The 20,072-nt window shown below is 42.9% G+C and overlaps 3 protein-coding genes across 7 annotated transcripts; 1 reads left to right on the forward strand and 2 right to left on the reverse strand.

Annotated features, from left to right (window-relative positions):
- Positions 1-357: 357 nt before the first annotated feature.
- il12rb2 (interleukin 12 receptor, beta 2a) lies at positions 358-8,478 on the forward strand. The gene is made up of 16 exons (XM_026345498.1): positions 358-571; positions 868-999; positions 1,318-1,578; positions 2,183-2,306; positions 2,399-2,574; positions 2,772-2,917; positions 3,194-3,332; positions 4,998-5,068; positions 5,642-5,852; positions 5,962-6,144; positions 6,273-6,374; positions 6,497-6,643; positions 6,859-6,990; positions 7,195-7,285; positions 7,372-7,447; positions 7,533-8,478. Exons 2-16 carry the CDS (start codon positions 930-932, stop codon positions 8,001-8,003), a joined length of 2,400 nt encoding a protein of 799 aa, XP_026201283.1. The 5' UTR covers positions 358-571; positions 868-929; the 3' UTR covers positions 8,004-8,478.
- Positions 8,479-9,360: 882 nt separating this feature from the next.
- serbp1a (SERPINE1 mRNA binding protein 1a) lies at positions 9,361-14,944 on the reverse strand. Of its 4 annotated transcripts, none has more exons than XM_026345501.1 (9): positions 14,580-14,944; positions 12,956-13,139; positions 12,313-12,453; positions 12,121-12,189; positions 11,742-11,816; positions 11,478-11,649; positions 11,078-11,122; positions 10,803-10,976; positions 9,361-10,689 (listed from the first exon to the last, which is right to left on the reverse strand). In XM_026345501.1, the coding sequence occupies exons 1-9, from the start codon at positions 14,836-14,838 to the stop codon at positions 10,633-10,635; spliced, it is 1,176 nt and encodes a 391-aa protein (XP_026201286.1). In that variant the 5' UTR covers positions 14,839-14,944; the 3' UTR covers positions 9,361-10,632. The 4 variants fall into 4 exon arrangements, with proteins under 4 accessions (XP_026201286.1, XP_026201284.1, XP_026201287.1 ...); XM_026345499.1 differs by having other exon boundaries at positions 12,121-12,192; XM_026345502.1 differs by having other exon boundaries at positions 11,478-11,646; positions 14,580-14,943.
- A 1,713-nt stretch (positions 14,945-16,657) lies between these two features.
- Positions 16,658-19,947, reverse strand: hsd17b7 (hydroxysteroid (17-beta) dehydrogenase 7). Of its 2 annotated transcripts, XM_026344763.1 has the most exons (9): positions 19,870-19,947; positions 19,515-19,721; positions 19,309-19,401; positions 19,080-19,194; positions 18,255-18,449; positions 18,055-18,168; positions 17,865-17,921; positions 17,696-17,794; positions 16,658-17,601 (listed from the first exon to the last, which is right to left on the reverse strand). In XM_026344763.1, exons 1-9 carry the CDS (start codon positions 19,902-19,904, stop codon positions 17,482-17,484), a joined length of 1,035 nt encoding a protein of 344 aa, XP_026200548.1. In that variant the 5' UTR covers positions 19,905-19,947; the 3' UTR covers positions 16,658-17,481. The 2 variants fall into 2 exon arrangements, with proteins under 2 accessions (XP_026200548.1, XP_026200549.1); XM_026344764.1 differs by lacking the exons at positions 16,658-17,601; positions 17,696-17,794; positions 17,865-17,921; positions 18,055-18,168 and having other exon boundaries at positions 18,279-18,444.
- Between the last annotated feature and the right edge of the window lie 125 nt (positions 19,948-20,072).

A 20,072-nucleotide genomic window follows, 5' to 3' on the forward strand; every position in this document is an offset into this window, starting at 1 on the left:
CTACAAGGGAAAGTCCCCCCCTCCATGCACCACATGAGGTTGTGATTGAGGGAGTGAAACACTACGGGCCATGTGGAAAATATGATGATTTTAAAAAAAAAAAGGTGTTTGCAACTCCTCCTCTGACTTGTCCTGAGCATCAGTCTGAAGAGTTTCCTCATCATGCATGGAGTCAGGCCTCTTCATCCTCTGTGTGGGGTCCAGAATTACAGCATCAAACACTGTCTGCCATGTTGTCCCAATGAGGGAACTGCACACTCCTCTATTCTCTATTTACATTTCACATCTTAACAGGGGGGTAATGCACATCTCCCCTCGACGTTTAGACAAATAGTAAGAATATACTGAATTTGTGAATTTGCATGGTCTGAGACAGTGAACCTGACTTCTACTGAAGTCACTCACAGCGCACCAGAGGCGGAGTCAACGCGGAGTCTCCGCTGCCACTTTACCACAGTTTGGACACACGCGTCTAAATGAGGATGTTTAGGACGACTTACGATGACGGATAGAGCTTCAAAAGGCTCCGAAGCAATAAAATCTTGATGTAACACCGGGATGGGATGTCTGGGTGAGTGTATGAGGGCTTTTTTCTCCAGCTTTCATGACCATCTGTTGACTGTGTGGAGTATTGCGTAGAATACGCACAACCCAGAAGGATTTCAGATGACTAGACAACACAGGCATATGTAAAGAGTTGCATTTATGACCTTTACAAAGTTCAGTTTACCAGAAATAAACTTCCCATAGTTATGATAATTATTATAATAAGTATTATTCCTGTAAATTAATCCCAATTCACATATTTTTTATATTGTTTGGGGAAAGTAATAACCGACATAATGCATGTGCGTATGTGTGCTTTAGGATTAAATTAGCAGCTCCTGCTACAATGTAAGAGACTACAAGAAGGGACTTACTGATGATTCATGGCGACAATGTGCCAAACATGGTCCATCTTCACCGTCGTTTTGTTGCTGGCCGTGCAACTTTGCGTAGGTAAGCTCCGGCTGATGAGGGGATCCACACGTCTTACACTTTAGCTGGCATGTAACCAACATTGTCATATGTCTTTATTCAATATTATTCGAAAATTAAAGTTAGACACTGCCTACATGATGATGAGTAAATATGATATTGTTTGCACATCTGTATTTATTAAATATGCATGAGGTGATGATTTTGCGTAAGGCAGGTGTGCCACACGTCATAATGTGCTCCACACTCAACAAATATATAATTCATAGTTTTTTACATTTAAATGACCACCTCCAACATTGCATTTCAGTTTATGTAACGCATGATTTCTACTTTTAGGTGGTAAATCCTGTACCATCTGGTCCAGCGTTGGAACTCTGGTGCAGCGAGAAACCAGTTTTAAAGTTTACTGCAGCTTTTACTGCAAATGCAAAGGATCCATGTACAGTGGTCACCCACCAGCACTGCAGAGCCACATGGAACTGAATCCAACAACCATTTTATTTAATGTGGTGAACATAACAAAGAACAGGACATACAGCTGTCACTGTGATTGTTCTCCAGGATTGGATCCCTGTGGACTGGACATCTCAACTGGATGTGAGTGTGTGAAGTAACAGAGCAGTAAAGCTGTATTTTCTGAAGTGTTTGTCCCACTGACAACTCTGTCTGTGCACATTTTCAATGGATTTAAGGCTGTTTTACACTGCATGCTGTCCCAAGGTGAGACTTTCATCTTAAGGCATGACTCTTACTTTTCGAGCTGCATCGCTGTAAAAGGAACTGGTTCCGCTTTCTCTCGGTGTTAGAGTGCACAGTACTTGCAGCTTGGTGACAAAGTTAACTGCAATAAGTTGCTTATTCTGACCACAGTGCTGTCAATAGCTGTTTGGGAGGATAAAAATGTTTTGACACATGAAGGATGTCAAGTAGAAGTGAAGTGAAGTAGGTGGGGACACTGGTAAAAAATGTAAATACAATACTTGTTCTGTAAAAATGTAAGCAAGAGGAAAACATAGAACCTGTTGATGTAATGTCATTGATAACATTAGGGGATGGCACGTTATCAAAAATACCGTTTCAATAATGGCAGATTATTTATTTACTGGATATTCTTAATGAATTTGAGTTTTAGTGTTAGCACGAGCTCAATCAATGTAAACTTTTTCTCATTCAATTCTTCTCTGTCTTCTTTGGGCTTCAGACCCACCAGACTCCCCTAAAAACATTTCATGCATCTACAAAGTCAAAGAGAATAAGAGTGGAGATGTGTTTTGCTCTTGGAACAGAGGGCGGACTACATATCTTGAAAATACTTCATTCCTGAGGTGAGTTAAATGAAGGAAACTCCAGTAAAGTCTTGAAAACATCCCACAGCACAGTTAAATGTCTCGCTTAAACGTGGTTTTGTGTGTTTTAGGATGAGAATTAGAAACCACACACATACACTGCGAATCCCCAGTAAGGGAACTGATTCACCAGCAGGTAGTTTTCCTGTGCCCACCTCTGTCCAGTTCATCTCTGTGTGGGTCCGAGTTGAAAACGCACTGGGCTCTGCTCAGTCGTCCATCATTAACTACACCCTGAGCGACATTGGTAAGACCCACCTACAGTGCTGACGTCCAGAGACCTCAGTGTGTGAAGTGCTTTGCAACTTCTTCTTCTATTCTTTGCAATCACCTCTTTTATCACTTCTTGTTTCTGTAGAAAAAAAAAAAAAGTTTGTTGTTTGTCCAGCAGGTTTTTGTTTTTAACATGTCTGACCACTTTGATCAATGTGTCGATCTGACCAGAGACGCCACCAACTCCTGATCTCGTCCAACCTGAGTGCTCTTCTCGCGCTTGCACCGTCAAAGTGAAGCAGCAGTCTGTGAGGACTGAACACCTGGAGATCCAATACACAGCAGGAGGACAGACGTGGACAATGTATTCAAAGCAGGTACCACATATTAACCTTTAACAGGTTATGAGTATTTCGAAAGAGATATTACAGGAGGTTACTTAAAACATTTAAAGACTGAACTGCTGATTCAAGTCTGAAGGCAGACATGAGTGTCAGGCAGATGTGTGCAGAGGTACACTCACAGTGTAGCACAGCTCTCAAAAACAAATTTGACCTTTAATGCTTGAAAGCTCGGATCCTCTTACAATGTGATCATACATGACTCTTCACCACAAGCAGAAAATGAAAAAGACACCTGTTTTTTACTTGCAGGCTGCTAATTTGAGTCCGGTTCAGAACATCACCTCTCTGGAACCCTATACGTTGTACCATTTCAGAGCCAGAGTCAGATTTAGCTCTGGTCTGTGGAGTGAGTGGAGCGCGAGCATTTCCAACTGGACTCAGGAGGACAGTAAGTAACTGAGCGCTAACCTGCGGCTTCTGGAGACCGCTCAATGTGTGTGTGTCTACACGTAGTCAACGAAAACACGCCTGATTCTGTCTAGAAATACACACAAGCATCTCTGTGGTGCTTTATCTTTGCAAGCTATCGGAAAATGGCAGAGGCTTCCTTTACTGTGGCTTTTTGAAGCACCTCAAGAGCTCAGCCCTCTGTCTGCAGGATATCTACAATATATGACCATGGATAAAGAGGTTGGATTGTGTGTTAAGAGCAAAACAAGCCTTTAGTAATCAGACACAACACAAAAGGGGGAAGGGTAGTGACGTGGTGAAGAAGATAGCGTTGCTTCGTGCGAAGTGGTAAGATATTTATAAAACGGATGGTGTGAAGATAAACAGTCTCGCTTCAGACATATGTGTATGAATGTGCAGGAGAGACAGATCATTAGCGTCACACAAACAGCCAACAGCAGCAGCAGAGGTCACAGCAGAAACAGCTAAAGGGTATTTTTTTGTAAACAGTGTCTTTAAGGGAAGTGTTCTGCACATTAAGCAGCTTAATTACATTTATCTATAATCACATTCATCTCTCAATCACATCCTGTCTGTTGTTGAATGAAAGAGATTTTAAGCTCGTTTAGCCCATTGACTGATTTCCTGGCAGCATGACAGCATGAAAATCACCCTATAGTTCGGAAAAATGCTTGAGGAAGCTTATCTACCACAACAAGCGATAACTTTGGCTTCCTTTTCTTGAGAAAGTTCTGACATCCCAAAAGGCATCTGTGAGGAGGTGCTGATTGCAAATGATCCCACTGTACTTTTTTCCTCTTTGTCTGGACAGGCTTAACTCAACCAGTAACTGATAGAGAGCACACAAAAGCACATTATATTAAACTGTGGTTTACAGATGGGGTTTCCGAGACACCAATCAGGACTGATAATATCTCCTTTAGCATCCTTTTTGAACTGTAAGCGGTCCCCACTGCCCTTGAACTCACCAACAGGGAAGTGTATCCAAAGCAATGTGTAGTTCATACTGAAGTGAAATTAAAAACATAACTGGAAGAGACGCTGTGGTTGAACAACCTCATTTACTGTACATTTTCACCACTCGCCTCATTGTTGTCGAGCTGCCAGTCGGTGCTCTAGTGCAGAAAGCTGGAGTGCTCACGTCTCACAGCTTCTTCCTACATACTGTACACAAATTACAGGGCAAGGTGAACTTCCCTTGCCTCTTTTCACATCTCACACAGAGACTGCTGGCTCACCGGAAATTCAGCAGCGTCTGCTAATTTATCCAGGAGAAAACTTTAGGATTATAAAAATGGCTTTTTCCCCTAATGTGTCATTTTAAAGACAGCGATCTTGTGTATTTTGAATCAGGTGTGGACGTATGCTTTCAGACAGTTAAGAAGTTTCTTGGAACTGTTACTCATTGTGGTCAGACTTGAGCTCACATAGGAAAACTTAACAGGGCCACAGACTGGATTTAAACGTATTACTAGTGCAAGTGATTAGGAATAACTAATGAGAGACGTCAGTGCTCATGCCGTGCACTCATTCATTGAAAAAAATAAATAAAAAAACACCCAGTTCTTGTCAGTGAAGTCAAACACTAAAAATGTCAACCTTCATTTCTTCCATGTGACAGATGTATGTTTTATTATTTTAGCACCAAACAAGCTGGACGTGTGGTACGCTGAAACTGCATCAGACTTTACGTCGCTGAGAGTTTACTGGAAGGTAGGTTTCAAATGTTGGGAGTGTTTTCCATTGGATTTCATGACACTGCTGTCAATGATGATAATGGAGGATGTGCAGCACACTGCTCGTCTCCCATGAGTTCCCTCTCCTCTTTCTCGCCCTTGTGTGTTTGTGTGGGCGTGCGGCGTTGTAGCCATAGTAACACTTTCTGATCTTCTTGCTTCACTACTGCGCTCTGTACAAACTAAAAGGTCAACCCTTTGACCACTTCTGAGGTGTGACAGCTTCACGCACTCGCACATCCCCACCCTCCACCACACACGCGCACACGCAGACACACACACACACACACATTCACTGAGTGTCACATAGAGAGAGAGAGAGATGAGTGAAACCTGTCAGCCGACACCACAGTTTCAGTTTACAAGAAAAAGAGGAGCTGAACAGAAATGATGTGTCTTACATACTGCAGTGTGTTCATTTTAAGCATCCTTTGAAATCAGCCAAATCCCAGGCTCGTGTTAAACTACAACTCTTTTTCTTTCCATTAACATAAGCACATAAATGGTGGCACTCCCAGAGATTCACTCTCAAATATTTCTCTGATTGCAGAAGGCAAACATGCCCACCTCTAGAGGGACGATCAAAGGCTACGAACTTGAAATGTACAACCCGAGTTCTGGTTCGACGTTTGTCTCTAACATCAGCGTCGATGTCAGGAATTATTCTGTGACATTCTGTGCTGAGTGCGAGGTTAAAGTGTGGGCTCGCAACTCCAAAGGGCTGTCCCCTCCAGCCAAGATAACAGTCAGTCACACAAAAGGTAAAAGAAACACAAACAAATTGAATTCTGCATGTTTAGAGGTCACAAATGCATTCGTGATTTGAGTTTTTATTACCAGCATTTATTCACTCGCTCCTCGTCTTTTCAGCTGAGCCTCCCCAGGACGTGCGAGCAACACAAGGCAACCACAGTGTCACCATCTCCTGGAGAAAGCCTGAAACTGCACCGCCTCCTGTCGCCTGTGTGGTGGAGTGGTACCCAGAGGGTCGCAAGTTGGAGAAGCTTCGGTGGGTCCGACTGAGCGGTAGTGACAGCCATGCAGTCATCACGGGTGAGGCGGTGAAATAGATAACAACGCACGCTCGAAAAGAGTCGAAAGATGAAAAGGTTTTTTCATGTTTTGCCCTGTTCTCTCAAAATGCTTCAATTTTTTGCGAACCACTGTTTTTCTTTACGCAGATATGAAGGCATTTGAGTGCTACGAGGGAGCAGTGCACGTTTTCTACGGTGGCAACTCGGCAAGTAGTTCCAGATTTACAGGTGTCACAACTCAGGAGTCAGGTAAGATCAGTGAGAGGCTTCATTCTGGTATTGATTTCGTATTGACTGAAGTGTAATCTCATGACAAATGTGAATATTATTGTTAGTGGTCATGACAGGAAATGCTTGCTCACTGTTTGCAGCCCCAGCAGCTTTTCCAGTGTTCGAACACACGGTTGAGGGAAACATAGTGACAGTGACCTGGACGGAGCTTGACAGGGGTCAACGGATGGGTTGTATCACCAAGTACACCATCTATTTAGAGAGCGACAACGGACACACGCAGCGCCGTAAGAGCATTTTACTTTGTGTGGCACTGTACAGGGATTTTCTGAGAGAGCAGCTCTTAAAAAAATAATATTAATAACAATTAAATATTAAGCCCTCCTGCCTACGCCAGTGATTTTTCATACATATTCTGATTTGACTGAAATCTCTGTTACGCTGTAACACAACTTTGTAGAGACTGACTCATCTACTGTGTGTATATCAATTTGTGTTTCAGATTCTGTCCCAGCATCACATAGAGTGTTTATCTTTAAAGACTTGCCTCCAGCTTTATACAACCTGTGGATGACTGCGTCGACCGCTAAAGGAGAGGGCCCCATAGGTGTAAAAATCCGGTTCTTAATCCAGCGTAAGCGGCTTTTCTGGTTTCCTCAAAGGAATAGTTTGATATAATAATGTTAACTTGACATAATCATTTGTTTTTTTTAAAAGCTGGTCGAAAGCCAAAAGTCACAGTGACAGAAACTCAGAAGAATCTTTGCTTCTTCTTAGTGACACTGTCAAATAAATGCTGCATTCTCACTCTACGTCTGTTTCACTGTTACTGTTGCAGAGTCCCAGCTATCTCTTCTACTTGTGTGTGGCGTCATCTTCATTATCTTGCTCTTGGTCTGTCTGTGCCAGTGTACAGCTGTAAAGCAGAGGTAAGGCAGACAGGAAGCAAGGGAATAATAATAACTTTATCTTTTCCATGCAGCAGTGTTCAGCAGTTTTCCATGTCCCCCTCCAGGTTCCAGTGTCTTATGCTTGATGTCGTGCCAGATCCTGCAAACAGCAAATGGGCAAAGGAGTGTACCCAAGAGAAGGTAAGAATGGAGACAAGTGAATGAAATTCAAGCTATGCTACAAATCACTGGCCCTTGTTTGAGCCTGGATCTTCCTCCCAACCAGGGCAAGATGAACCTCCAGGTGCAGCTGAGTAACTCCAGCGTCACCAAGGAGGAAGAAGAGCTCATCCTGGTGGAGGTCGAGGAGCTGCCCAAGCAAATCGGGGACACCTCGACGCCTGATAATGTGTCCTCGCAGTACCCTTCTCAGTCTGCCCTGAGCCCTGAAACGACGCCGGCCACGCTCCTCTACCCTCTGACCACATACATCAAGAGCCTCTCCCACGACTCGGACAGCTCGGACCACACGCAGACGTCTCTGGACACGAATACAACCGTCGATTACATCTCATCACACGGGCCGGAAAATATGGGCGAGGAAGATCAGGACGAGGACGAGGACGAGGACGAGGAGTTTGCTGAAGTGCTTGGCTTCTTCCCCAGTCACAACATGTTCACGGATCAGCTGCATTTCGGAGGGAAGCTGACCCTGGATGCTGTAAAAATCGACTGCAGTGGCTTTCAGAACATTTAATTCTTCAGTGAAACCGGGACTCTTTAGTGAGATGAGGTTTAAAGCAATTTCTACAGGACAAACACTGCTCAACAAGAGACTGGACACAGTAACAGGAGTGGGTGTCTCCATTCCTGTTTTTAATGTTTCATGTGTTTAGTCCTTCTTTTGATAATGCATCTAGCTGGGATGTGCACAACTACCTCCTTGCTTATTGAGATCAAATGTAACATGTTTTGCAGTTGTATTTTTCAAGTACTGTGTTGTTTTTTTACTATTTTATGCATTACCAACGTTTCCTTTTAGCAACAGCTAGACACACTAATACCACGACCAAATGAGCACTGGATATTGAAAGTTCAGTTCTCAGTTCAATTCAAGCATGCCAGCATGAACAATAGCGGGACCTTGATTTTATTTCTTCGATATGTCAAAATGTCTTCTGTGTAAAAGCCGATCTTAAAGCGTATTAACAAACATTGCTGACTGTCTTGTACGTTGGTGTGTTTTCATATGCATCTATGCTACCTCGATCTTAACTAAAAAGGAAAACGTTCAACTGTGCCTTAGATTTAGTGATGTAGACAAACAATTGGACAGTATTTTTGTTTAACATCCAAACAATGCATCAGTTGTATGACTGTATGCAATGACTTTAAATATATTTTTGATTAAAAACAGGAGATATCTGGAAACAAAGCCCGGCTAGCAGCTTAACAAAGGTGCAGCAGTGCTAAATGCTACCATGCTAACAGCTATCAGGTGTGTTTCAGGTGTTCGGTCATAAACTGAAGTATTAGACAAACTGAGATTTTGACCTGATGAAGATTTCAAGGCGCCATTAAAAGCAATTACGCTTCATCTTCAGGGAAATGTCTAAATGTGTCCCGGGGTATTTAACCCATAGCTCAGCTGGTTCAGTCTGTACAGTAGCAGGTCGACCAATTCTTCATAGAGCCATGTGGCACACGCTGCTAAAAATGTTTTATATTGTCACCACCAGACTAGAAGCTGGAGTTATCATGTTTAGGGCTGTGTTAAGCAGCAACCTTTTAATAGACCACTCTATTAAACTCATTTCTAAATTTAACTGAGCAGCTTTTAATGCTCACACAGACTTTCATACTCTACTCACAGGACTGTCAGACCTGTCTGATGCTCTGAGATTAGGTTTCCTCTTGAATGTCTCTACTATCTTATGTACGGCCTTCTGGTCTGAAATGTTACAGTAGTTTGCAACATAATGCTGGTTTCTCACACATTTTGCAAACCTGAGTTGGGAGATTTAAACATATTTGCTCTTCAGATTTTTCCACCTAGATTTCAGGGTGGATACAGATCATGTAGGTGGGATTTTTGAAAAAAGTGACACTGAAAAAAAAATTTATCGACCATCTTTATTTACCGACAGAGGTCTCTAATAGCAGGGCTAGAATTCACACATTTGTAGAGCACTTCAGTTGTTCCACACAATGAACGACTGTATTTCTTTCAGAGCAATTATGCAGTGGTGCCACTGTGGCTGCAACAGGGCAAGTCAACAGTGAAGGAAAATATCAGCACAGAACAGACTGCAGAAACAAACTGAAGCTGGGCCAAGTTTACACCTGTGGATGCTCGAGTGGAGTGTGTAAACAGTCAGAGGATCTCAACTGTGTAAAGACACGCTCCATATCACTTGACAGTAAAAACAAAGGCATTAACTTGCACATGGCGAGTCATCAGATAAAATGGACAGTGAGGAAGAGACATTGGATGGTGAATAGCAGCCCACATACAAGTTGAAGGCATGAAGTAACTTTCAGATTGATCCACCTGACAAATGTCTCAGGAACAAGTGTAAATTTAGTAGAGTAATCAGCTCCGTGTTCCTCCAAAATGACCTATTGCTCCTCCTTTGGAACATGTCAGTACAAAAGAACCTTAATATAGATTTCGGCGCCATTTCATCAATGCATTCAAATGTAGGCAGCATCACTTGATCAAAGATCAAGGCGTGTCCTATTTGCACCATGTGAAATACAGTCTCTCAAAGATTTATGAAAATAGTTAAGATTTACAAGCCGAAGATCATAGAAGAATAGACCTCCTGTATAAAATATAAAACAATACCCCAGTGCTAAAGAAAAAAAAAAAAATCCATAAATCTCAGTGAGTGAAGCTGTAACTTCATCAGAAACACTTGGTGTGGCAGAGCTTATGAGCTTGGGTTGGAGCTCCACAGTGCCCATTTTAAAGCAAGCAAGCAATGGCACACACCAAGATAAAGATAGTCTTCTTATGCTTCTATTTCGTAATGCATATTTTCAAGCAGCAATTACAAAAATTTATCAATGGACAATGCATAACCTCTGAAAAAAATACTGTATGAAAACATCCCTGCTACTTTGTTTCCAAGTACAAAACCTCTACCAATAAGTTGCTCCAGAGTAGCAAGAAGTCCTTTTCTTTTTTGTTTTTTTTTTGTTAATTTCTGTTTTTTTTTCCATCTTTTGTTTTTGTTGGGTAAAACTCAGTCCTCACATTGAGTGCCATAGTTAATGACAGTCTTTGCCATCATTTCACTTTGCTGAAGGATCCAGGAACATGCAAGCCTCGTAGTGGAGGTGCTAAGGAGGCTCCTGTAGGCCTGAGGGACAGCAGCCAGGACTTAAGCCAGGGCTGGGAAGGCCTCTGGGTCATCCACGTTGGGCACAGAAGCAGATGACTGTGAGGAAACGTGAACACAATGAGTTAGAGGATGCACACACTTAGGAGGATGTGCCACAGATGAAGAAATGAAATTACTAGTGCACATAATGATAACAGCAATACTTCTACCTTGTCAGTCCTTCCCACACGGACCGGCCTAGTGGTTTCGCCGCGGCCACGACCGCCTCGGCCACCACGTGGTCCACCACGTCCACGGCCTGGACGACCCAGGTCTCCAAAGTTGATCTCCAGCTGAGACGTAATGTCATTGGCTGGCTTCCGGAAGTGGTGATCATCCTCTGACTGCATCAGAAAAATATGGGTGAACTTTACACTTTAGATCTTTTTTTTAATGTATGACTAGCTGAGGTACTGTCAACGTGCAACAAAGGTACAGATTTTACCTTAGGTTCATCAGCCTCAGGGTCAATTAGATCATCTTTCTTACCCTGTGTTGAATAAACGCAAAACACAAAAATTAACACCACAATGTACTGAGTACTGTGTTTGTACCAATACAAAGACAAAACAAAACATCCATTAAGTCCTGCATTTCCTGCCCACAGACTATCTCTGAACAAAAAGTGGTTCAATGTAGGTCTGTGCTCACTAGTAAATGTTATTTTATGTATAGGCCGAGTACGTGCAGTCTGCACCTTTAAGGAAAAAAACATGAAGCAGAGACACGTTGATAGGAAGACTGGATTACCCTTTGATGCCTATTAGTACATCTGTTAATAACCCATCAAGTCTACAATAATAGATGATGCTCAAATTTAGGTCAGAGCTATAATTTTGACTCACATCTGCCTTGGACTTGTGCAGCACAAATCCTTTGTTCCAATCAGCTCCCTCGTTGGCCTTACGGATGTTGAACTCCATCTTGGCTCGCTCCTTGTCCTGCATGGCCTTCCATTCATCCAGAGTCATCTCCTTGGCACCTTCCTCCTTCACTTCCTCCGCCTCATTCTCCCTTCAACAATCACAACACAAAATGCGTGTTAGCATCAACATCCCTGTCATTTTAATATAAATTCCGGACAAGAAAAACAATAAATAAAAACTTACTTGTTCTCCGAGTCAGCAGGTGGATGCTCCTCTCCTTCAGGGTTCTCATCAGTGACGTTTGATTGATCAAGTTCACTACAAAGGGCAAAAATAAATAAATAATGGGCAAATTCCCTATTCTCTAAAGATGGACATAAAGAATTATGTAGTTTAGAAATAATATTTTTCATTGTGCCTGATAATTCCGAAAAGTGAAGCTTGGACTTTGTTGTTGTTGGCATAAACAGTTAAAAGGTTTACAAATGGCAGACTATAGACGGCCCAACTATGGACCAATGAAAATTACATCATACATCTCGCTAAGACATTGTGCACGTTTCCAACTTCCATTATGTTGGCCAAAGATTACCGTTTTTGTTTTTTACATATTATAACTTACTTCAGTTCATCCTTGACTGTGCCCCAGTTGTGAGATCCACTTCCACCACGCTTCTCCTCACCTTTCAGACTACTGAAACAACATTTGTTTTAGCCAGGATCATACACACGTGTGCTGTATTAAAACACACACAAAGGTCTAAATTACCAATATTTTTTTTAAGGTCTACGTAAGAACTGAAACGGTACTTACGATCGGTCGCTGCCACTGTGTCTGTCAAATTCACGTTTTCCTCGGGAGTCAAAGCCATCGCTGCGACCCATGCCGCGTCCTCTGCCTCCACGTCCTCCTCTGGCACCGCCACGTCCTCTCATCGGCCTGTCACCGACAGACCTGAAGAGAAGGACAAAGAATATCAATAAAAGCACCATCTAAGCACAGGCTTCTCAGCCTGGGTCAACAAAATGATTTAGTACACTGGCTTCAGCTGAGTCTTTTTTATAATGAGCAATAGAAGTGTCAATATCTCCCAGAAAACCAGGACATTTATACACTCAGAGGGTGCTCTCTGATTAATTTCTTTAACCATCTGGAAAATAATATTTTACTTAAGTTGGTCTATAACTAAATATAAAGTTTATACTACATCTTTATATCTTGTACAAACTTTACACAACTGGGGGCCTGCTAAGGTTTGACAAAACCAACAAACTAAGTCTTATCAACAAACAACGCCTTAAACAGTTGCTGTGCTTACCCCACCCCCTGCTTAGTAATGCTATGGCCTTGCAGAGCTAGAAAACACCGTGTAGGATTTAACACAGTTTTTGCCTCTCACCACCTTTTTCCACAAGTGGCTGCTGGAAAAAAAAGTTGCATTAACAATTGAACTCACTTCTCCACCGAGAATTCGCCACCCTCAGGCTTCTCTGCAGAGTCACCAGCAGGCCTCTCAAAACGGCGAGGGGGCCGCCTGTCCACAGGCCGTTTGTCTGTGGGGGGGCGCCCCTCTCCCTGGCCACCCTGGGGTCTGGAGCCATCACCCTCTGGCTTGCGGCCCATTCTCCTCATGCCGGGACCTAGGATTGACCACAACAGGAGGATTAGAGGACAATCAGCACTGACAGGTTCACTGCTGAGCCTCAGACAAGAGAAAGACGAGGTAGCAATTGTTCTGTTTAAATGGAGCAAAAAATGTCAATTAATGTGGAGAATTAAAACCTCACACGGACCCATTCTTTAAATAGTCTGCAGCTCTCCTATACCTGCAGTGTAATCTGATATAATATGTAGTATATAAACAAATGAGTGCCAAAATATCTGCTATTTTAAGGAGATATGTTCTAACGTTATAAAGGGTTAAACAGTTTGCAGTAGGATTGCTCATCAGTTCCCGTTATGACTGAAAAGTGTGCTGATGAGGGAAATCACTCGGGGACATTGTGGCTGAATTTGACAGCTACACTTTCTTTAATTTTCTGTGGCACATGGTTGAGACTGGCCAAGCTGATACAACAAGTCCCACCCCATTGCCTGAACCCCTAGCTACCAAAATAGACACCCTGCAGCAGCTGGGTGCACCATGGTCGGCACACCTGTTTAATCTCCTCTCAAAAACAGATACTAGCCAGTCGGCGGCCTGACGTGATAATGGCCAACTAACTGAGTACGGATCCAGCTCGGAGGGATTTCCTGATACTGGACGCTTCTCTTCTGAAAGTAATACATCTAAGCTAGTGGAAACAATGCAACGCAGAAATATACAAGTTACTCACTACAGTATAGTTTAGTAGCTATGATAATCTACCCGGATAACATTAAAACCGGGTGAAACCAAAACTAAAAAGGAAAAAGCTCTGATCCAGCTCGACCGCATGCACCGAGTGTAATTTGTGCGCCAATGGGAAGCGGTAGTTCAGAGGCTGCGCTTCAACACGCCCCACTCTCCAACCACGAGGTTCGCAGACACGACAGTAACAGAGCTGCTCCGACACAAATCCACCTGCAAACCCACAACGTACCCGTTCACACGCATTAACACCACGATGTGATGTCTCGCATGAGACGGGTTTTGCTGAAAGCATCCGTTTTTCCCTCCCCCTACTAAACGTGTTTCTAAAAATCTGTAGAAACAACCTGATTTCGACGAGTTCTGTACAAAGTCAGAAACCGGTGGTTTTACTAATGGTCAATGTCTCTGAACGTTTTCAGGGCTCTTCATCGACTTGGCCTGACTTTCGGGTTCTGCCTGTTCAACCAGGCCGATGGGGGGGGACAAGCCAAAACAAGTTGGCCTACAAACTGATTAATCAGTGGATTACTTAGTGCCACCGCTCGTACTGCAGAACCCGTCAGGATAAAGGTGACTGTTGCAGAGAATGACACAAAAGCAGCCATGTGGACCTCATGTTACAGCGGCTCGTGAACCGCTGCTAGCTAACGTACTAAGCAACATTGCCTGTTAGCATGAAGTCTCTTAGGTCCAGCTTAACTAAGAAAGACTCAGAAAAATAATTTACCATCCTTCTTGAGCGGGAGCGGTGCCTGGGTCTCCTCCTTCTTGTCAGCCAGCGGGGTCTTTCTGTCTTTCTGGGACTCCTTTTTGGGCTGCTTGGCAGCCTGGGCTGCAGTCTTGGCGGCACCAGGAGCGAGAGCCTCCTTCTTCTTCTTCACTTCGGCCTGCTTTAGCAGCTCAAACGGATCCGACTCGTCGTCAAATAACTGGTCGAACCGATTGGCTATAGCGCAGCCGAAGCCTTCTTGCATTTGTCCGGGCATGATGGCGCCCCTTCAGCAGGATTTTCCTCCGATTCTACGAGGCTTGGTGCGAACACTTCGCTAGATGAAGCCACAAGATGGCTGGGAAAAGGACCTTCTTCTCTTCCGGCGCGATAGACATCCGGGACCTGGGATTGGGGGCGGATGGGGCATGTAGTTTTTTCACAACGACAAACTAACTGACTACAAACACGGCAGACCAGTGGAAAAACTACAATACCCAAACCGCTAGTCTCGCAAGTGTTGCTAACCTCTGTCAAGCTAAGCACGGGTGTTTTCACACTGTGTTCTTGTTTTGACTCCACAGAGAAACATCCTCGGGCTTTTAACGTGTTCCCAACAACTCTTTAGCAGTTTTAAAAACTAAACAAAGCTGCACTAGTTTATTACACGTTTTATCTTGCCGCAATACATTTGCAAACCTCTGGAGGAAAGCAGGTGCATCTGTTAATAGCACAAATATATGTATTATTGAGCAATGACTGACAAATTCTATATAAAAGTAGATCAAAGAATAAAGAGTCAATGCTAACAGACTGCCCCATCATTCAAATCAGGCTCAGAATCAATATTCACAGTTCATTCATCCCCACTGCTATACATTTCACACTTGTACCACTGCTCAGGATAATAAAGATTGATCCATAGAAAATATGGTTCTGAACACAAATGTGGGGAAAGTCCACAGAACAAGGGATGAGATAAGATAACAGGATAGTTACAATTAGTGAATATACATATCTGTTCATTATGTTTGTTTTTCAGGATCTGACCTTTACCAGTTCGTAAAGAGGTGTAATCCACCCCCCCCCCCCCTCCCCAGTGTTTTTTTGTATAAGTTTGTTTATTGTTTACAGATCTGGGACATCTACGGATGCGGACGTCCTGTCCTGAGCTTTCAGTGTTGGCTGGATATAGTGACAACAATCACAGTTAGAGTCTGCTAGGTGCCTTCAATATATGTCTTATATTCTTCATTTCTACTCACCTTTAAAAAACAGAAAGTGCTAAATACACCACAACAACAGAAACTTTGAAAATATTCAAATGCACTTTTAATGTTTGTGTTCATGTCAGGTAAAGTTTTCTTAAAATAATACACATTTCTTTATTAGAAAGAACACACAACACTGAAATGGATGGCTTAATTTTCAACATTTGTTGAATTTGTTGAATATAGGTTAATATTCTTTATGTTACAATTTTAGTCTCAATCGAGCAATGTGAATTCCTCTAAAAAAGGCAGAAAAACAAAGCTTGAAGATCTCATTTTGGTATTTTAGGAGTTATGGTTGCTCTTCGTTGACCATCAAGGGCCCATAAGGAAGGTGAAACCCTGCAGCTGATTAGTTTTTGAGAGACAAAGGGACGCCTTCACTTAAAATCAGACAGAATATATAGAAAAAAACAGTGACAGTTAATTCAGTGTAGACCCTGTCTTTCTTTAAAACATACATAAACAGGAATGTATTTTAATGTAATTTACAATCACATGCAGACAAGCTTAACTTACCTTTTGAGCTGTATTTAATTAGTGATGTAGAATCACAATTCAGCTTTAATATGTTTTAATCTGCTTCTTCTGCACTGAGTGGTCTTAATTTCAACTTGTACTAGATCTAAATATGAATTCATTATACAAACAGTTGTATCCAATCAATACAGCAACGTCATTATGTTTAATTACAAGTTTTAATGTTCACTTCGTTTAATAACATCAACATGGGTTCATCCACGTAGTTGAACCGGTCCAACCCACAGTCTCTCTGTCCCTCCTGAACACACTTAGAGAACTCCACCGATTTATTCTCCTGCGCATCCAGAGATGACATCGCCAGTCACCAAAGCTATGATAGAGTCCTACGCGCTCATGGTTTTGGTCATGGGGACGTTTTTCGTCTATTTCTGCGGGATGGTGTGGGCATTTTGCAACCCGAAACTAAGCGGAGCAGAAGAGGAGTGTGCGTTTGAGAACCAGGCAGCGGATGACGGGGACGGACGCCGGGTCTGCGCCCCGGATCCTCCACAGCAGGATTTCAGGTGCTCCTGCGCGAATCTGCCTCCGGCGCCGCCGACGTGCACAACGCAAGGACTGACACAGCCGACTTATGTGAACTTTTGGGATGACACCGACAGTCTGCTGTCAGGCGGCACCGCATTTTGTCGTGACGATCACGGAATTAACAACCAGACTGGAAACAGTCCGTCCTGGTCCGCATAGAGACTGAAAAGTTGGTGACCAAGCCCATCATCCATATTGCAGATTTGCAAAACTGTTGTTGTGCACATCATATCGTGCTTTAGTGGCTGGATATACAGGAAACAAGTGGGTTAAAGTGGATGAAAACGTGCAGTGCTCAGTTTTATTGTAAAAAAGCATCATTCTGTTAGCCCTGAAAGAGACATTTTATTTATTTGTGATGCAGGTTGTAAACATGCAAACAGCTTATCGTGTTTGTAGAGTCACTTTAACCCACAGATCCCTGCTTGCAGGATGATGATGATGATGATGCTGTTATTTCAAAGAGAGTTATTTTTGTGAGGTCAGACAGCCGGTGTGAGTGTTGCTCCAAAGTGACCTGCACAACAGGACTGAAACCCTCTCTGTCCAAGAGTGTGTGATGTGCATCAAAATGGTCCAGGTCATGCACTGTGAAGATGTTGGGATGCTTTTTGTTTTTCTTTCAGTTTCTTTCTCACCTCACTTTCTAGTTGCAATAATTTCTCAAACAAAGCCTCCGACGTTTCCAAATCAATATCCATCTGCAAAGAGGAACAGAAGACACACAGCTCACTGCCTTCACTGTTTATGAGACTATTTAAACTTAATTTTAACGCACAGTCATCATTGCCATACCTTGCGTGGCTGCGTGTAGTTGTTGCCTAACCCAGATGTTAAGCTGTGGTACTTGGCTTGTGGGTCCAGCGATTCAGGTTTTTGCTTGAACAACCAGAACTGCGAGAGAGAGCAACATTTCTCAGTGTACTAAACTGTCTATGGGAATGTGAAATTTAGTTTTACCTACCAGGGCTTCAGCTCCGTTATAAGGTGTCAGGGTGAAAGTGTTAGTGAACATTCTTATCTGTAACAGGGAAGAAATATACATTCAAATAAATGCAAATGAATTCACACTGATATTTCTATTCTTCTTACTCATATTGCAGCACATAGAAAGTCCCCGTATGTCAGTACTATGTAGTGTCAGTTGGACTCACGAGCCAAAAGACAGGCATTAGCAGGCTCCAGACAAACGCTGGGAAAGAGGGAAGGATGCCGTAGGTCAGGTTGGTCATCACAAAACCAGGGCAGATCACAGATGAGTACAGACCCTACAAAGCAACATGATCTTTAGCATCTTAGGGCAAACGTCTATGTCATAGGTGATACGCAGCATGTGAGAAGTGTGAGAGGCGACCTGTTTGTTAAAGTGTGTGTTGAGCGCCAGGTTGAGCAGGTCAGAGGCATATTTAGAGGAGCTGTAGGGCTGGGTGCCTTTCCGGTGCTGTATGTCTTCAAGACTGAAAGCTGAGCGGTGAGCGTTACTGGAGGAGGTCCAGATTAGATGTGAGGTCCTGTCTGGCTGGCACAGAACTGGCTCCAGCTCCCTGATCTAGGCCAGAACACAGAGGAACACCTTAACAAGTATTTAAGGCGGTTTGTATTGAAGCACAACAGATGCAGATTGATGTTGTTTAGAGGGGGAAAAAAGCAAAAAATAAATAAAAAAGTATTTTCATAAAACTTGCAGAAACAGTAATATTGTAATATTGTATATAAAATATATAAATATATAATAATATAAAAAAAAAAGATTCCTTAAACTGAGCAGTTAAATTCCTGTGAAATGTGTAAAATATTATGTGTCATTTTACTTCAATGGTGTCTCTCTAAACTATGTGTGAATACAGCAACAAAGATTGCTCTATAGTCTTTTGAAAGCCTGGACACTGAGAAGGCTCCACTTTGAAGGCAACTTAATACAGATCAGAATTCACCTGCAAACGCACACTAAGCAGAAAACCGTCTGCAGTGACCTTATGACTAGAAGTTCAGTATGCACCGTTAATTTTTAATGGGCATTGTTGCTAAGCTACAGACAGATACAGTATCACCTACATTCCTCCGTCAAGGGCAAACAACTGAAAAGAAACTGAAGGAAATCTGCCTCCTGCACTATATTCTTTGTGTGGATCAGGACAAGAGGCCAGAGTTGTCAGATGCAAAAATAGCAGACACCCACGAGCAGAAAATGACCAAAGAGATTCGTTGCAAAGACTTCCTGCAGGCCATCAGAGGTGACATCGTCCTTCTGAGTCAGAATCCCCTCACCGGTGGCAAACATGGTGATGATATTGCTACAGGGCATCATGGTAAACAGATTAGTGAAGTAAGCAATGTCACAATAGATATGTGTGCTGTATAAAAAACCATCACATGCTGAAGTCAGGAGCATAAAATCCACAATGTACCTGGAGAAGATGCCTTTGAAAAAGGCTTTCACATCAAACTGTGGGTTCGGCATGATGCCTGCATTCAGATAGAGGTAGTCCAACCGGTTATATCTGCAGAGTGCAAGCAAAGATGCAAATACATATATGTATATTACATTCTGTTACTTTCTGATGCTCACAACGAACCAGCCATTGAACGAGCAGAAGTGAGTTCTTCCTCCTACCTGAGTTTGACCTCCTGTGCAGCAGTGAGGACTGAGGAGATGCTGCTGGTGTCCATCTGCAGCAGGGCCACCTGAGCTGTAGGGTGAGAGGTGAGGAGGGCGGCGCGGGCAGCCTGAGCCCGATACATGTTTCTGCAGGCCAGACACAGCTGCAGGCCCTCTGTGTCCCGGGAGAGGAGACGCTCACAAAGTGCCATGCCAATGCCACTGCAGGGACAATTATGTACATGATATTATGTACAAAATTTTATTTGATTGTAAAGTTGACCAAATGAATCCTGTTTACTACACATCCATGCATTATAGAATATTCTTAAAAGTCTTTTTTCAAAAATCCATATACATTAAACTTTACCTGTTTGCTCCTGTCACCAAAACCACCTTATTCATCTTTTCAGGCTCACACTAGAAATCAACTAGAACTAGAATTACAACTATACACCAACAAGTTATGTGTGTGGCCCACAGTCCAGCGCATGTGATGGTCTTCACTCCGCCTCCATGCTGGGATTGGTTACTGCAACTGTCCTCAGCCAATAGCACCCTGATACCAATCAG

Source organism: Anabas testudineus, chromosome 4 (assembly GCF_900324465.2).
Source record: "Anabas testudineus chromosome 4, fAnaTes1.2, whole genome shotgun sequence".
In the NCBI taxonomy this organism is placed as follows: domain Eukaryota; kingdom Metazoa; phylum Chordata; class Actinopteri; order Anabantiformes; family Anabantidae; genus Anabas; species Anabas testudineus.

Coding starts and splice junctions, on each gene's coding strand:
- il12rb2 (XM_026345498.1), top strand. CDS start 930: ATGGCGACAATGTGCCAAACATGGTCCATCTTCACCGTCGTTTTGTTG. Junction 3,333..4,997: donor CAACTGGACTCAGGAGGACA/GTAAGTAACTGA, acceptor TTATTATTTTAG/CACCAAACAAGCTGGACGTG. Junction 5,853..5,961: donor AACAGTCAGTCACACAAAAG/GTAAAAGAAACA, acceptor TCGTCTTTTCAG/CTGAGCCTCCCCAGGACGTG.
- serbp1a (XM_026345499.1), bottom strand. CDS start 14,838: ATGCCCGGACAAATGCAAGAAGGCTTCGGCTGCGCTATAGCCAATCGG. Junction 12,454..12,955: donor GGCGAATTCTCGGTGGAGAA/GTGAGTTCAATT, acceptor CCTTCTCTTCAG/GTCTGTCGGTGACAGGCCGA. Junction 12,193..12,312: donor CACAGTGGCAGCGACCGATC/GTAAGTACCGTT, acceptor ATGTTGTTTCAG/TAGTCTGAAAGGTGAGGAGA.
- hsd17b7 (XM_026344763.1), bottom strand. CDS start 19,904: ATGAATAAGGTGGTTTTGGTGACAGGAGCAAACAG. Junction 19,195..19,308: donor TTCAAAGGCATCTTCTCCAG/GTACATTGTGGA, acceptor GATGCCCTGTAG/CAATATCATCACCATGTTTG. Junction 17,795..17,864: donor ATAACGGAGCTGAAGCCCTG/GTAGGTAAAACT, acceptor TCTCTCTCGCAG/TTCTGGTTGTTCAAGCAAAA.